This window comes from Cervus canadensis, chromosome Y (genome assembly GCF_019320065.1).
Source record: "Cervus canadensis isolate Bull #8, Minnesota chromosome Y, ASM1932006v1, whole genome shotgun sequence".
In the NCBI taxonomy this organism is placed as follows: domain Eukaryota; kingdom Metazoa; phylum Chordata; class Mammalia; order Artiodactyla; family Cervidae; genus Cervus; species Cervus canadensis.
Window position 1 is genome coordinate 6496057 of NC_057420.1, and position 14117 is coordinate 6510173.

The 14117-nt window shown below is 40.9% G+C and overlaps 1 protein-coding gene across 1 annotated transcript in view; it reads right to left on the bottom strand.

Moving 5' to 3' along the window:
- Positions 1-1494, bottom strand: part of LOC122436398 (ankyrin repeat domain-containing protein 13A-like) — a 34529-nt gene extending 33035 nt beyond the window's left edge. Inside the window, exon 1 of the mRNA XM_043460207.1 lies at positions 1452-1494. Within this exon, the coding sequence (XP_043316142.1) occupies positions 1452-1494 (43 nt within the window). The remainder of the gene's footprint in view (positions 1-1451) is intronic.
- Positions 1495-14117: the final 12623 nt, after the last annotated feature.

Genomic DNA, 14117 nt, shown 5'->3' on the forward strand with positions numbered 1-14117 from the left:
GGCCTGCAGGCTTCAGTAGTTGCAGCACAGAGACTCTAGAGGAGGCCCTCAGTAGTGTTATCATACACTTAGTTGCTTTGCAGCATTTGGGAATCTTCCTTGACAAATACCAGTGATAGAAACTCTGTCCCCTCCATTAGTAGGCAGATTCCTATCCGTGGTACCACCAGGGAAGTCCCTGGGGAAACTTTTCTTCAAGAAAATCTAGTAAATCATGGTAAGATGAGCTACAGCCTATGACATTTGAACCATGACCTGTTATCCACTTCCCACTAGTCTGAGTTCACTGCACCAGAGACTCTATTCAAGGTAAGCATAGTGAATTAAACAGGATTTGCCTTTTTTTTTTCTTCTTCTTTTTTTTTTTTTTTTTCAAATTTCAATTCAAGAAAACGATTCATTCCAGGAGGGACTGGCTCAAGCATTTTCTATCTCTCCCAGATCTATGGCAGAAGCTCCTTCCAGGAAAGAGATATCTAAGACCCCCTTCCTCCAGTTCACATCCATAGGGCAGAATCTCTAACCCAGACATAATAGCCTGTGAATACTAGGCTTCAATAACCTTTATGCCAGGTTCCCTGTAGGGCAGAGACTCAATACTCAGAAAGACACACCAGACCACCAGTGATGACCCATCCCCTCCTGCCACCCCAGCATAGAGTCTTGGATGTTTGGGAGTGGCACACCAAGAATAAAATTTCCTTACCCATCTCTGGAGCAGTAGCACAGAGATTCGCCAAAAAGTAAGATTCAGACATTAAGAACAGAGCTGTGTAGATCTTCCAGAAGAGCCTAACTTTACTTGGAATAGGACTGAGGAAGTTCAAGGTTAAGGGTGCGGTGAAGAAGAGCAGGTTGTGCTGGTGAGCAAAAGTATCATCAAAAAAGCAGAAGAGGTGATAGAGCTGTATAGGAATAGCATTTCTATATAACACTGTCACTGCTGTTTGGTTAGCCAGTTGTGTCCAATTCATTCGATCCCATGGATTGCAGCACACTGGTCTTCCTTGTCCCTCACCATCTCCTGGAGTTTGCCCAAGTTCAAGTCCATTGCACTGATTATGTCATCCAACCATTTCATCCTCTGATGCCCTAATCTCCTTCTCTTGTCTATCATTCCCAGTATCAGGGACTTTTCCAATGAAATTGCTGTTCATATCAGATAACCAGAATACTGGAACTTCAAATTTAGCATCAATCCTTCTAATGAGTATTCACTGTTCTTCTCCTTTAAGACTGACTGGTTGGAACTTGCAACCCAAGGGACTTTCAAGAATCTTGTCCAGCATCACAGTCCAAGAAATCAATTCTTTGGAGCTCTGCATTTTTATGGTCCAGGTTTCACAATCATATGGGCATACTGGGAAGTCTATAGCCTTAAATATACAGACATTGTCGACAGAGTAATGTCTCTGCCTTTCAACACACTGTCTTGATTTGTCATAGCTTACCTGTTAAGGAGCAAGCATCTTCTGATTTCATGGCTGCCGTCATCATCCGCAGTGATCTTAGAGCCCAAGAAGAGGAAATCTGTGACTACTTCCACGTTTCCCACCTCTATTTTCTAAGAAGTATTGGAGACATATGCCACAATCTTGTTTTTATATATATTTTTTTAATATTTAGTTTTAAACCATCTCTTTCGTTCTCCTCCTTGATCCTCATCAAGAGGTCCTTTATTTCCTCTTTTCTTTCTGCCATTAGAATGGTATCATCTGCATATGTGAGGTTGTTGAGGTTCTCCTGCCTATCTTGAGTCCAGCTAGGAGTTGACTTCTAGCTGCCTGTCTTGACTCCAGCTAGTAGCTGACTTGCACAATGAAGGAAATTATAAGCAAGGTAAAAATACAGCCTTCAGAATGGGAGAAAATAATAGCAAATGAAGTAACTGACAAAGGATTAATCTCAAAAATATACAAGCAATTCCTGCAGCTCAATTCCAGACAGCCACTATGGAGAACAGTGTGGAGATTCCTTAAAAAACTTAAAATAGAACTGCCATATGACCCAGCAATACCATTGCTGGGCATACACATCGAGGAAACCAGAATTGAAAGGGCCATGTGTATCTCAATGTTCACCACTGCACTGTTTATAATAGCCAGGCCAAGAAAACAACCTGAATATTCATTGGCAGATGAATGGATAAGAAAGCTGTGGTACATATATACAATGGAATATTACTCAGCCATTAAAAAGAGTACATTTGAGTCAGTTCTAATGAGATGGATGAAACTGGAGTCTATTACACAGAGTGAAGTAAGTGAGAAAGAAAAACACCAATATAGTATACTAATGCATATATATGGAATTTAGAAAGATGGTAATGATAAACCTATATGGCGAGACAACAAAAGAGAAATAGATGTATATAACAGTCTTTTGGGCTCTGTGGGAGAAGGTAAGGGTGGGATGATCTGAGAGAATAGCACTGAAACATGTACATTATCATATGTGAAACAGATCACCAGTCCAGGCTTGATGCATGAGACAGGGTGCTCAGGGCTGGTGCACTAGGATGACCCAGAGGGATGGGATGGGGAAGGAGGTAGGAGGGGGATTCAGGATGGGGAACACATGTACACTCATGGCTGATTCATGTCAATGTATGGCAAAAATCACTACAATATTGTAAAGTAATTCGCTTCCAATTAAACTAAATAAAATTTTAAAAAAAATAAAATCATACAACAAGTCATCTCTCATGATGTGCTCAGCATACTGGTTAAAAAAACTGGGTGACAGCAAACAACCGTTTTTGTACACTTTTCTCAATCTTGAACCAGTCAGTTTTTCCATTCAGGGTTCTTTCTACCTGTTGCTTCTTGAGCCACATACAGGTTTCTCACATGAAAATTAAGATGGTCACGTATTCCCATTTCTTGAAAACCTTTCAACAGTTTGTCATGATCCACACAGTCAAAAGCTTTATCATAGTCTATGAAACAAAGATAGATATCTTTTTGGAATGCCTTTCCTTCCTCTATGATCCAGCAAATATTGTCAATTTTATCTTTGGTGTCTCTTCCTTTTCTAAACACAGATTGGACGTCTGGAAATTCTTGGTTCACATAATTCTGAAGCTTGAAATATAAGTTTTTCTGCATGAGCTTACTACCATGGGAGATGAGTGCAATTGTCTACTGGTTAACACATACTTTAATACTATTCTTTCCTATGGTTAGCACATAGTTTAGTACCACCTTTCTTGTGAATTCATATTGTGTAGATCACAATAAACTGTGGGAAATTCTGAAGGAAATGGGAATACCAGACCACCTGACCTGCATCTTGAGAAATTTGCATGCAGGTCAGGAAGCAATAGTTAGAAGTGGACATGGAACAAGAGACTGGTTCCAAATAGGAAAAGGAGTATGTCAAGGCTGTATATTATCCTGCTTGTTTAACTTTTATGCAGAATACATCATGAGAAACACTGAGCTGGAGGAAACACAAGCTCAAATCAAGATTGTTGGGAGAAATACCAATAACCTTAGATATTCAGATTACAACACCTTATGGCAGAAAGTGAAGAACTAAAGAGCCTCTTATGAAAGTGAAGGAGAGCGAAAAAGTGGCTTAAATCTCAACATTCAGAAAACTAAGATCATGGCATCCGGTCCCATCACTCCATGGGAAATAGATAGGGAAACAGTGGAAACAGTGGCTGACTTTATTTTGGGGGGCTCCAAAATCACTGCAGATGGTGACTGCAGCCATGAAATTAAAAGATGCTTACTCCTTGGAAGGAAAGTTATGACCAACCTAGAAGGCATACTAAAAAGCAGAGACATTACTTTGCCAGCAAAGGTATGTCTAGTCAAAGCTATGGTTTTTCCAGTAGTCATGTATGGATGTGAGAGTTGGAGTATAAAGAAAGCCAAGCACAGAAGAATTGATGCTTTCAAACTGTGATTTTGGAGAAGGCTCTTGAGAGTCCCTTGGACTGCAAGGAGATCCAATCAGTCCGTCCTGAAGATCAGTCCTGGGTGTTCATTGGAAGCTGAAGCGCCAATAGTTTGGCCACCTGATGCGAAAAGGTTGACTCATTGGAAAAGACCCTGATGCTGGGAAAGACTGAGGGCAGAAGGAGAGGGGGACGACAGAGGATAAGATAGTTGGATGGCATCACCAACTCAATGGACATGGGTTTGGGTAGACTCCGGCAGTTGGTGATGGATAGGGAGGCTTGGTGTGCTGTGGTTCATGGAGTCACAAAGAGTCAGACATGACTGAGGGACTGAACTGAACTTTTTGGAAATTGGAATGAGGATTGACATTTTCCAGACCTGTGGCCACTGCTGTGTCTTCCAGATTTGCTGACATATAGAAAAGAACACCAAGATGGCATAATCATCTAGTGTTTACCATGAAGCAATCATCTTCTGATTTCATGACTACAGTCACCATTCACTTTGATCCTGATAGCTTATGGTGAATGATGTCAAATTTGTGATTTCCAATAAGATTTTTAGCTTCCAGGCCAGAAATCAGGCTTGATCGATGACTCAAGGACTTTTGTGTAGCAGAGATTTATTAACATATAAATAGGCACAGAGAAAACTTCTGACATAAGACTTCAGATGTGGGACAGAGAGTGCCCCCTGGCTAGTCAAAGAGAGCTATATCCTTCTTCAATTGCTTATTACAATAACTCCAAAGAATGCCTGAAGGTTGTAAATTTCTTACCAGTGCTACTCCCACAATTTACATTCTATGATAACAGGTTTAGAACTAACAATAGAAGTTTTCATTTCAGTTGTTCTATCTTTTCTGACTCTTTCTGACCCCATGGACTGCAGCATGCCAGGCTTCCCTGTCCATCACCAGCTCCTGAAGTTTGCTCAGACTCATATCCATCCAGTCAGTGATTCCATCCAACCATCTCTTCCTCTGTCATCCCATTCTTCTCCTACAATCTTTACCAGCATCAGAGTCTTTTCCAGTGAATAAGTTCTTTGCATCGGGTGGCCAAAATATTGGAGACTAAGCTTCATCATCAGTCTTTTCAATGAAATTTTAGGACTGACTTCCTTTAGGATTGGTTGGATCTTCTTGCAGTCCCAGGGTCTCTCAAGAGTCTTCTCCAACAGCGCAGTTTAAAAGCATCAATTCTTCAGTGCTTGGCTTTGTTCATGGTCTAACTCTCACATCCATACATGAGTAGTGGAAAAGCCTAAGCTTTGACTAGACAAAATTTGTCATCAAAATCATATCTCTGTGTTTCAATATGCTGTCTAGGTTGTCATAGCTTTTCTTCCAAGGACAAGCATCTTTTAATTTCATGGCTGTAGTCACCATCTGCAGTGATTTTTGGAGCCCAAAAAATTAAAGTCTGTCATGTTTTCCATTGTTTCTCCATTTATTTGTATGAAATGATAGGACTGGATACCATGATCTTTGCTTTTTGAATCCTAAGTTTTAAGCTTTTTCACTCTCCTCTTTTACTTTCATCAAGGGGCTATTTTGTTCCTCTTCACTTTCTGCTGTAAGGGTGGTATTATCTGCATATCTGAGGTTGCTGATACTTCTCCCAGCAATAGAAAGATCTTACCAGACCCACCCTCACAATACAATTCTAAGATAACAGGATTAGTCAGAGAGTTCTTAAGAAGGAGAAACAAGTCCTCAAGTAGGATAGATTGTTGTTATATAATCCTTAATACAAAGTTAAAGATGAGTTGTTCTGTTGTGTAGTTATCAGCACTGGGCTTAGAGGGGGAAAAAAGCATGTGCCTAAGACTACGGAATGTAGAAAAAACACTTCTCTTTCTCCTCCTTGAGAACCTCAGATCCCTATCTCCTCCTTGTGGACCTCTTATCAATCTAAGAATTAACTCTCTCACCTACTCCCCCCTCCCCCACCTCCAACTTTTCTTTTAGGAGAATTATGTCATCAAGGGAATGGGCGTAGATTTTCATTTTGTAACTACTTTCTGCTGGGATGAAGCACTCTCCCTAAATTGTTGAGGCAACATATTCTCCTAACCCTCATATTTAGGGTCTCTGACTCAGGTGGCCCATGTAATAGTTGGAGGAGTTCTGGGAATCATAGGAACATGGACCACTTGTAAATTAAAAACTTTCAGACACCTGGAAACAAGTCCAGGTACACTGTTACAGATGCAGTGTGTTAACAGTAAAAACAAAACAATTAGAATTATTACAATTAAGATAGTTTTCTACCATGGGGGGATAGTGAACAGTTCCCAAAATGAGGTGACTGAGGTTTCAGTAGTACCCATAGACTGAATCATCTTCATGTGCTTAGTAAAATAAGTAACATTAGTGCTCATATTTGGTATATATGTACCACATTAAGTATGAATAATAGCACAAATTCCTCCTTTTGCAGCCATTAGAATATGTAAGGCCAATCTGTTTTGTAAAACCATCTTTCTAATTTGTATCTGTTCACATTAAGGGCTGAAACAGCTTTTTGAGGATCCTGTAAAACCTGTTGAGTAAGGTTACTTAGAGAGCACAACATCTGTAGTTCCTGTAGAGAGAAGGAATGTTGCAGTCATATAATCATACCAGTGAAATACAGATCTTGCCCAACCTGTTTTAAGATGTGGCAGATTAAACAGGTTTCTCTGACCTCTGAAAATATGAAACCATGAGGAGTAAAAGCCAGGCCTAGGTTTATCTTCCTACCCAGCAAAGGGGAAGCCACACGCATAGATAAGAGCTACATGTTTAGTAGGTAGAGTTTGGAGCAAGTCAGCGTGACTGAGGGACCCAGTCCCAATCACTTCCTGGCCCGGCTAAAGGAGGACCTGAAAAAGGACTGGAAAACACAGGAATGATCACATTGCATATTTCTTGGGGCAAAAATCACAATTGTTTCCAGTCATTATAATTAAGTTGTTGGCTACCTTGTGGGGATGGCTCTATTTACTCCCAGCATATGGTGATGTTAGAAAGTAGGTGTCCCTTTTCAGGAGTTAGCCATATGGCCTCATCCCATATTTGATAAAATCAGGTAAAAAAAACATCAGACGTAGACTCATTTGTCTTATGTGTAGCAAAATATTTGTTAAACCAAGATAAGGCATAATCAAAGGGAAAAATAACATTGTGTTTAAAGTTAAGGTATAACCATCTTAGATGTCATCAGATTCACAGAGTTTAAGAAAGTGCTTTCCCTGGAGCAGAGAAACCCACCATGCTAAATCTTTCACTGATGAGGAGAGTAGTACTCTGCTTACCTAGCAATTAGACTGATTGTGGAATGCAGCACAAGAAGGGTCTCCAGGCAGAAATGAGTTGTCTTGAGGGTCAAATGGCAGATAAAGGACTTTAGGATTCAGCAGAAGTAAGCCCATATAGGTTACCAGACCCACCCGAAAACTAAAAGGTGAAAGCATGCGGGGAGCGGCCTGAACCAAAAGGCTGACTCTGGGAGCTGCCTTGATCCTCAAGGGTCTGTTCGCAGACATAGCTCTCTGTCCCGCCACCCCTCTCTGGAATTTATTATCTAAGTTAAATCTTAACAGAACATTAGTAAGCCTTGAATGCACACATGATGCAGATGGATACGCCTTTCTCGACCACCCTTAAGATAAACGGGATGCCCTTCTTATCCCTTGACGTTATCAGAGAGTTCTGGTGATTGTTATCTCAAAGTGATGTTTATGGAAAAATATTTTCTCTTCTGAAGATTCTCTTCTTGGTTTAGTATAAATGTAACTCTGAGAAATAAAGAATCATGGCTGACTGCAGTGAGCCTCTCGACCCCATCTGTTCTGTGTCTTTATTTCTTAGCCTAAAGGAACGCGTCGTGCTGCTCGCTGAAATCTTCTGGCTGGCCTGGCAAAAGCATAGAGAAAAAGACATAAAATGACATTGCTTAGTTTGTCAGGGTGCCACTTTTTAACTCAAGTGTGGTGCACCCACGAATCAACTCCTGGCACCTTGGCAGATGTGGGAGAGGAAAGTGTAACCTGTTAAGGTTTATACTTCCCAAATGGCCTCAAGGTAGTAGTGCCCCCCAGATCCCAATCTTTTTATCAGAACCTCGGTTCCTGTTTGACTCAGAGGCTGGGTCAGGAATCACTTCCCAGAGTTTTTGTAATGTATGTCAAAAAGCTGAAAGTTGAGTCATGCAGCTAGTGAATTCTAAGGCTTCAGGATCTATGGCAGTATCTGCGCACAAATATGATCTGCCAAAGAGACAGTCCCTGCTTCTTAGGGTAGGTTTGAGCCTTCATTAAAACTATGGGTAAAACTAAGCCAAATGTTCTGTATTTCCTGAGTTAACTTACACAGCTATCCCTTAATCATGTCATTATCTTCTTCAGCTTTTCCTGAAGATTGGAATGCCCAGGAATACCATAAGTGATAGTCTATTCCTAGAGTTTTTGACACCCCTTGAATTATAGCCACTTTAAAGGTTGAACCATTGTCGCTCTGAACTTCGTAGTTTAACATTACACCAGTATCAAGAGAAGTCAGTACCATGAGATTTCACCCGTTAATAAACTTAGCAATAGAAGTTACAGGTAATTGGTGAGGCCCTCTCAATAACAAACAGAATAAACTCTTATCCTATGGTCAGGCTTAAAGCAGAAGCCTGCAGGAGAGCAGTTTGAAGAACCCTAAAAACTTTTGAGTCTCTGGGGACCAAACCGTCTTGTTGATTTAGGCTCACTGAGCCTCACTTATAAGTTATAAAGGCCCTGCAAGTTCTTCACAACCTGGGATCCTGTAATGCCTAAGAATCCTCTCAGTTGTCCTAAAGTCATAGGCAGGGGGTGATTTAATAATAGAGGTTTAACTCTAGAAAGCATCCTTCAAATCAAATGATTGAAATAATTGGGTCATTCAAGAATTTCACACAATAGAGTATAAGGATTCAGCATCATGGGATGTAAAGAACTGTAGTCTCATTTATAATTTGTAAACTCTGAACTAGTCTCCATTTATCATTTGACTTTCTTACACACAAATGTGAATGTTGCATGGATTGTTACAGGGAACTAATAGCTCTTATTTCTTTAAATTTTCAATGATGGGTTTTAACACTTCTTTAACCTTGTGCTTTAGTGGGTACTGTTTTTTATATGGAAATAAGTGTGGGTCTTTGAACTTGATTAACAATCGAAACAGCATTTTGTGCTTGACCCACATTTTTTCCCATCAACCCACTTTCTAGAATGTACATTTTTGTTGAGTTAATGGGTGAGAAAGAGAGGGCTTCATATTCATGAAAACAGAGGTCTGGATCTTGCTCAATACATCCCTCCCCAGAAGGGTGAGACTCTGGTACAATCAGAAACTCATGAGTAAACAGCAAAGACGCCATTGTGATTTAAAGGATGACTGGAATAACAGGGCTATCTCATCCAGACAGCCCCATTAGTGTAGTGGGTCAGGAGGAAAGTGGGCCAGGGGCTTCAGTGAGCACAGAGAAAAATGCCCCAGTGTCCAAAAGTAAATTGACAGATTGACCCCCTACAGTTATTAATACTCAGTGCTCCTCAGGTGTATTTAGGATGGGGGATTGTAAGGAGACCCCCGGGAACCTACAGTTCTGACTGCCCAGGGAGTCCAATCCCTGGGGCCTACAACTAGAAGGACAGTCTATTCTCCAGTGTGGTCCTTTGCAGACAGACATGGAGCCAGGATGGCTTAGCTGCCTGAGGGCAATCACTCTTGAGATGCCCCTCCTTTCCACAGTAATAACAAGCCCACCCTTTTCACCTGGGGCCCACTGGGCATTTTTCCTCAGGCTGTTTCAGAGTGGGTCTAACAGCCATTGTTGGGGCAACAGTCTTTTTCCTGGACCTTTTTTGCCTCCTAGTTTCCTTCTCATATTCTCTGTCATAACAAACTCTCTGAGCTAAGTACAACAGACTGATTTGGTCTGAAAGCCTGTTTTTGTAACTTACAGCAGATTCCTGGAGCCTACTGGTTAAGCAATCTATCTTTTAAGATCCCTCCCTCTGCATTTTCAGCATCAATGTCAATAAATTTGCAGAGAGCCTCCCATATTCTACATAGGAATTTCTTTCTTTCCCTGTTCTATGTTAGCAAACTTACTGTCTAAAGTCTTAGCACATGCTTGTTTCAGTCCTTCAAGACTACCTCTGAGAAGGTGGCTTTGATCCTACTTTCCTTTAACTGTATTATAGCCCCAGTCTGGTTCTGTTTGGGAAACTGCTTGGCTCGCAGTAAGGAGGAGGGCTATTTTGTGTTTCCTCTTTCCCATTGTCTCACATTCAAACCATTCATCTCCAAAAGTAGTAACTTCCCCCAAAACTCGAGCTCTTGATCAGGAGTCAGTGTCTGTCCCAAGACACACATTACATCTTTCCAGGCAAGGTCATAAAGCAAACTTAGTCAGTAAAGCCTTCTGTGTATTTTCTGGATCCTCTAGATGCTCTAAACTACAATTGGGAGTGTTTGAATTTCTACTGAGACTGAAGCAATCCCTCCTGGAAGGATGTCTTGACCCTTAGCTTGCTCAGTTGGGAGTTCCAGGTATAGGGGGTAGAGTATGAGGACAGGATGGAGCTGAAAGCTTTACACATAATCTGTACCTTTAGGGCATAAATCTGGCATATCTAACAAAGAGATAAACAGCAAGACCTATAGCATTTCTACCCATTTCTCTAGTTTTCTACAAAACAAATCTAATTGTAAAACAGCATAATTAAGAGACCCTCCAACTGGCCAGCATTCCCCATCTTCCAATGATTCTGTGGCCGTTCTGTATCACAGAAGACAATCAGACGTCTTTTTTAAACTCCTGGGTCAAACTTGTCTCAGCTTTTTAAAAGTAAAATAAAGGAGTAGTTTTGGAACCATTAGGTCTGTAAGAGAGAAAAATAGGCATCTACAGCTGTGGTTTTTTTCTACAGGGGGCATGCATCCCTGCACTATATCAAGGTGGAGACAGACTTTTCTCTGAAGCTTTCTTTCTGTAGTCAAGACTTAGTCTGTCCCTTACCAAGTAGGCAGCTTACTCATTCCCTTCAGCCCACTTGTTCTACCATGAGGCAGAGTAGAGATGCACTGAGGTAGACCCAATGGCATCCAAAAATGATTTCTAGTTCCTTACCACAAAGGCCTTTGTTTGATTTGATCTTTTCCTCCAAGCTACCCAGGGTGGTGCAGAGTAGTTTTTCAGAATGTTTCCCAGGTGAGAACTAATAGGGAAATCATCCATCTTCCATTTTCCCATGCACATCCCTGAGTACATTCCTGACTGCAGTAGAAGCAGTCATCACCACATCAGTAAGCTACTAGAGAGTTTTATCTGGTCTGCTAAGAGCTAACAGTACCAAAGGAAGACCATACTTCCAATCTGGGATTCCTGAGCTATCTATTAGAAACATCATGCTCACTAGCAGCACTTCCACCCATGTGGTTTGGAGGCACAGCCATGGTAAGGGCTCACTTTTAGTACTCTAGTCCCATATGGAAGCAACCGAGAGAGATGCTGCTGAAGCTAGTGTTCCACCTAGTTCCCAAATGTGCTGCTGGAGCAAAATTTCCACCTAGTTCTTGGATATGCTCCTAGAAAGTTTGGGTTCCCCATGACAACCAAGCTTGGAGTCCAAGTATAAATACACAGCAACGACTTGAATCACAAGTCCTATAGAGTCTATGATCCAACAGACCAGGTTACATATTCTAATCCCCCATGCAGTTACCAAATGGTCAAGGAGACCATGAAAAGTTGACAGAGAAAGGAAAATTCAGTCCATATGCTTCACCCATTTCTGGCTGCTCCCCTCACAGAGACATTAGGTCCCTCTTGGCCTTGACAGGTCAGTATAAGCCCCCGACCAGGCTCCCCTTTTGAGGACTGCCTTCAGTCCTTACAAGGAACCTTCAAACCACAGAACATGGGCACATCACTTGCTTCATGCAGGGCGTGTCTCAAACTTGCAACATTAATTCACACGAGCACAGCGTAGTGAGTAGAGTAAATGGAAAAATGTGTGTAGACTAAAAGAACAGCAAGTTAGAGCTCTGTGTGTCCTTACCTTATGAAAATACCGAACGAGCCCCCAAGATGATAAGTTATAGTGAACGATGTCGGATTTGTGATCTCTGAAGAAGATTTAGCTGGGACCAAGGACCAGACTTGATAACTCAAGAGCTATGGTATAGCAGAGTTTTATTAAACTATAAAAGCAACAAAGAATGCTTCTGACATAGACATCAGAACAGAGATGGAGAGTGAACACCCTGCTAGTTTTAGCAGGGGAACTGTATATTTTTTCAATTGATTATTACAATAAATTTAAAAAGTGTCAAGGTTTAAAAGGTCTTACCAGACCCACTCCCACAATATACATTTTAAGATAAAAGGACTGGTCAGAAGGTTCTTAAGAAGGAGAAGCATCTCAAGCAGTATACATTGTTTTTGTATAATCCATAGTAAAGTGTTCAAGATAAGCTGTTTTGTGGTGTAATCATCAGCTCTGGGCTAAAAGGGAAAGAAAAAGGAAAAGAAAAAAAGCTTAATGTGACAAAGACTAAGGAATGTAGAGAAAAAATGTTTGTCCTTTTCTGCTACTTGAGAACCTCAGACCTCTTTCTCCTCTTTGTGGACCCCAGACTTCTCATCAACCTACCTAAGAATTAACTCTCTCAATCTTAGAGACCAAGAAGGGGAAGTCTAGAACTATTTCCAGTTTCCCTCTATTTGCAAAGAAGTAATGAAACCAGATGCTATAATTTTGTTTTTTCCAATATTCACTTTTTAGTTGATTCTTTCATTCTCCTCCATCACCATCTTCAAAAGGCTCTAGTTTCTTCTTCCCTTCTAGTTGCCATTAAAACGGAATCATCTGTATATCTGAAGTTGTTATAATTTATCTTGCCTATCTTGATTCCAGCTTGGAAATTATCCATCCCAGCGTATCTCATGATGTGTTCAACATAAAGGTTAAGCACACAGTGTGACTGTACACAGCCCTGTCATGTACCTTAATCTTGAACCAATCAGTTGCTCCATACATGGTACTAACAGTTGCTTCTCAAGCCACAGACAGATTTATCAGGGAACATGTAAGATGGTCAGCTATTTATATCTCTTGAAGAGCTTTCCACAGTTTGTTATGATGCACGCAGTCAAAGGTTTTAGTATAGTCATTGAAACAGGTACATTTCTTCTTGAATGCTCTTGCTTTATCTATGATCCAACAAAGGTTGTCAATTTTATCTCTGGTACCTCTTCCTTTTCTAAATCCAGCTTGGTCATATGGAAGTTCTTGGTTCAAATAATGTCGAGGCTTGGTATGTGAGTTTCTCCAGCATGGCCTTACTAGAATGGGAGATAAAAGCAATTGTCCAATGGTTAGCACATATTTTAGTACTATCCTTCATGGGAACTGGGATAACGATTGTTCTTTTACAGCCCTGTGGCCATTGCTTGGACTTCCATGTTTGCTGACATATTGAATACAATGCCATGATGGCATCCTCCTCTCAGATTTTAAATAACTTTACTGGAATTGCATCATAACCACTAGCTTTATTAAAATCATGGCATCATCCTCTACCATTTTGAATAGTTGTAATTGAATTGCTCTGCATCCACTAGCTTTGCTAACAGCACTGCTTCCTAAGGCCCTCTTGACTTCACACTCCAGCATGTCTGGCTCTGGGTGGCTGATCACATTATCATAATAATCTGGTTCATTAGGATCTTTTCATACAGTTCTTCCATATAGTCTTTCCTTCTCTTCTTGATCTCTTCAGCATCTACAGGATCTCTACTGTTGCTGTCCTTTATTGCACTCCTCTTTGGGTGACATGTTCCCCTGATATTTCTGATATTCCTGAAGAGATCTGTAGTCTTTTTTGTTGTTGTTGTTGTTTTAAATGCACTGATCTTTGAAGAAGGGCTTCTTCTTTCGCCTTGCTCTTCTTTGGAACTCTGCATTTAGTTGGATGTACCTTTCCCTTTTCCCCTTGCTTTCCACCTATCCTTTCTTCAGCTCTTTGTAAAGCCTCCTGAGATAACCACTTTGCCTCCTGACTTTTCTTTTCCTTTGGGATGGCTTTGTTCACTGGCCCCCACCCCTGTACAGTATTACATACCTCTGTCCATAGTGCTTCAGGCACACTGTTAACTGGATCTTACTCTTGAATCTGCT